Source organism: Neopelma chrysocephalum, unplaced genomic scaffold, assembly GCF_003984885.1.
Source record: "Neopelma chrysocephalum unplaced genomic scaffold, ASM398488v2 Primary Assembly neopelma1_92294, whole genome shotgun sequence".
NCBI lineage: Eukaryota > Metazoa > Chordata > Aves > Passeriformes > Pipridae > Neopelma > Neopelma chrysocephalum.
The window spans coordinates 424-2192 of record NW_020921041.1 but is presented as its reverse complement, the minus strand read 5'-3'; the positions used below and the strand labels follow the sequence as shown (position 1 = coordinate 2192).

The 1769-nt window shown below is 71.1% G+C and overlaps 1 protein-coding gene across 1 annotated transcript; it reads right to left on the bottom strand.

Moving 5' to 3' along the window:
- Positions 1 to 299: 299 nt before the first annotated feature.
- Positions 300 to 1534, bottom strand: LOC113980105 (proline-rich protein 2-like; the record flags this gene model as incomplete). Its single annotated transcript, XM_027707355.1, has 2 exons — positions 300 to 841; positions 1323 to 1534. Coding segments are annotated over 2 exons (729 nt in total), but the record flags the coding sequence as incomplete, so codon positions are not given.
- Between the last annotated feature and the right edge of the window lie 235 nt (positions 1535 to 1769).

The following is a 1769-nucleotide window of genomic DNA, read 5'->3' as shown; positions in this document are numbered from 1 at the left end:
CCCAAAAGATGGGGGGGGTCCCTGAAACACAGAGGGACATTCATACAGGCACAGGGGGTCCCAAAAACATTGGGGGGGGGTCCCTGAAACAGGGAGGGGTCCCAAAGGATGGGAGGTCCCCAAAACAGGGGGGGGACATTCACACAGTGCTCCCCAAGGCACAGGGGGTCCCAAAAATATTGGGGGTGGGGGTGTCCCCAAAACAGGGAGGGACATTCAGACAGGGAACACACAATGCTCCCCAACGGGCAGGGGATCCCCAACCCGGGTATTTCAGCCCCCCCACCCCCCAGGTCTCTCCCCCCATCGCCCCAGACCCCCCCACTAAAAGAGGGGCGCGCGGTACCCCCGGGGTGCCCCGTACCTGGGCGCCAGGGCCCCGGCGTAGCTCAGCGAGTGGGGCAGGCCGGGGGGGTCTCGGCGTCGGGGAGGGGGGGCCCAGGCGGGCGGCCCGGGGGGATGGGGGGGCAGCAGGGACCCCCGGGGGTTGTTGTGGGGGGCCGCCGGGGGGGTCCCCGTGTGCCGCAGGTACCAGTCCCGCAGCCCCTCCAGCGCCAACCACTTCTGGCTGCGCCGCTGCTGCTCGGCCGACGAGGGGGGGTGAGGGTGGGGGTGCGGGTTGGGGGGGCCCCCGCCCCCCCAAGGGCCCCGTGAGGCTTCGGGGGTGCTGTCGGCGTTGGCGGGGGGGCCCCCCCAGTCGATCAAGGCCTCGGAGCTGTTGCTGCGGCGGGTCCGGGGGGCCGTCGGGAGGGGGGGGCCAGGGGCGGGGGGCCCCCCCAGCTGCGAGTCCTGGCTGCCCGACCAGGGCCGGGGGGGCAACCCCGGAGCCTCGGGGTTGGGGCTGCGGGGGGGGACACAGAGAAGGGAGTCACACACGGGGGCTGGGGAGACCTCCAGAGCACCCCCAAACTGCCCCCAGGACCACCTCGGGGTTGGGGTTGGGGGGGACACACAGAGCAGGGTCACACACAGGGTGGGGGGCCTTCAGAGCACCCCCAAACCGCCCCCAAACCACCTCGGGGCTGGGGTTGGGGAGGGGGAGGACACACAGAGCGGGGTCACACAGAGGGCGGGGGGCCTGCAGAGTCCCTCTTCACCCCCCAAACTGCCCCCAGACCACCTTGGGGCTGGGGAGGGGGGACACAGAGCGGGGTCACACACAGGGGTTGGGGGGGCCTCCAGAGCAACCCCTCACCCCCCAAACTGCCCCCAAACCACCTCGGGGCTGGGGCTGGGGAGGGGGGGACACACAGAGCAGGGTCACGGACAGGGTGAGGGGTTTCCAAAGCCCCCCCAGCCCTTTTTCCCCCCGCGGTGCTCACCGGCCCAGGGGGTGGCCGCGGGCGCAGGGGCTTCGGGCCAGGACGGGCGTGGCCGGGACGCTGCGACCCTCGAAACTGGAGGCGCTGCGGGGAAGGGTCCGCGCCGGGCTGGGGGAAAGGGGGGGAGAGGGGCCACGGGAGCCTGTCAGTGGGGCTGTGGTGGCTCCCAGAGGGGAGATGGGAATGGAGAGAGGGGAGCTGGGAGAGGGGAGCTGGGAATGGGGAGAGGGGAGCTGGGAGAGGGGAACTGGGAGAGGGAAGAGGGGAACTGGGAGAGGGGAGCTCGGAGAGGAGACACTGGAGCTGGGAGAGGGGAGAGGGAAGCTGGGAGAGGGGAGAGGGGAGCTGGGAATGGGGAGCTGGGAATGGGGAGAGAGGAGCTGGGAGTAGGGAGAGGGGAACGGGGAGAAGGGAGAAGGGAGTTGGGAATGGAGAGAGAGGAGCTGG